The sequence below is a fragment of the Fopius arisanus genome, unplaced genomic scaffold (assembly GCF_000806365.1).
Source record: "Fopius arisanus strain USDA-PBARC FA_bdor unplaced genomic scaffold, ASM80636v1 scaffold00001, whole genome shotgun sequence".
In the NCBI taxonomy this organism is placed as follows: domain Eukaryota; kingdom Metazoa; phylum Arthropoda; class Insecta; order Hymenoptera; family Braconidae; genus Fopius; species Fopius arisanus.
Window position 1 is genome coordinate 1035451 of NW_011887740.1, and position 1286 is coordinate 1036736.

The 1286-nt window shown below is 36.7% G+C and overlaps 2 protein-coding genes across 2 annotated transcripts in view; one reads left to right on the plus strand and one right to left on the minus strand.

Annotated features, from left to right (window-relative positions):
- Nipsnap (protein nipsnap) overlaps positions 1-1286 on the plus strand; it is a 29519-nt gene that overhangs the window by 1299 nt on the left and 26934 nt on the right. The gene's annotated exons all lie outside the window — the stretch shown is intronic.
- cN-IIIB (cytosolic 5'-nucleotidase IIIB) lies at positions 7-1127 on the minus strand. The gene is made up of 2 exons (XM_011302618.1): positions 1104-1127; positions 7-1002 (listed from the first exon to the last, which is right to left on the minus strand). Exons 1-2 carry the CDS (start codon positions 1125-1127, stop codon positions 157-159), a joined length of 870 nt encoding a protein of 289 aa, XP_011300920.1. The 3' UTR covers positions 7-156.

Here is a 1286-nt window from a genome sequence, read left to right on the forward strand (position 1 = left end):
AATCAATAGTTTTTAAATCAGTCGATATTTCATAAAACTGAAAAATTCGATGTCTCTCATTTTACCATTCCAGTAGTGACAAAACAATTCATTTGACTTGCTGATAACTTGATAATTAGTTAAGCTTATCAATAAATTGACTGATAAATCTGACGATTAACAATTCTGAAAGGTACATGCATATCCCCAAAACCGATTCGAACTGCGAAATAACTTGACGATTCTTACGTTCTCGTACAAAAACCCGATTTTCAGAATGGCCTCACAGTCATTGACTCCGTCAGCCATCGTGGCGTCCCCTGTCTGGTCCCCTAAGAGGATAACATTGTTTCTTCCTTCAAGAACCTTGAAATACTCCTTATCAACTGCATGTTCATTCTTGTTCAGCATATGGATGAGCGGATCATTTTTGAATCCCTCAATTTTGTTGTCCTTCAACTTGAGAAAATTCGAGATAATCTTCAGATTACTCAGGTAGACACCGCGATATTTGAGGATATGCTCCACGACGTCCCCCAGGCCTGCGCTGAACACCAGCACTGGCACATCCGCTGCTTCTAATCTCTTTAATAATTTCTTGGTGCCGTCCCTCAAATCAGTCCCATAAATCTTAGCTACATCGTGTAGTTCAGAGGCGTTAAAGAACAGTCCTTGGAGAAGTTTCTGAGTCTCGATCATCCAATCCTCCATCGCCTTCATCTTCAATTCCTCCTTGAGGTCAGGGTCCAACTCCATTTGACGGTATATGTTGTATAAGGAACGTGCTTCCGCTTCTATTTCCTCGGGTATTTGTTTGCATTTGTAAAAAATTCCTGAAAAAGTTAATGAATTTTTGAGGAGGGGATATAATTTTTCTTGAACACGACGAGTCGTTATAAACGCCCTATAATTCCCGAATAAATCCTTATACCCTAAACTGAACGCAGTATGAGAACAATATGAAAACGTATAAATCAAAATAATAATTGACCTGAAATTAATAGCTTTTGGAGTAATCAATATCTTATAATTCCACTCCGATTACGTCTGAACTGTTGGACGGATCGTATGCGATAACGTGTCCTTGCAATATTTTCACACTTGTATTATCGATCAATTTTGGCAATTTTTCTCGATCTTGATCTCATCGTAATTTTCCCCTTGAATATATCATTTCGTTGTTTCACTTTTTGTTTCTTTTAATGATAATAAATTTCTCCATATCGACAACGTCATACGAAGAAAATAAAACTTTCAAGAATTTAAACCATATTCTTCTACAAAGCTTTAATTATTTCAATTATTTA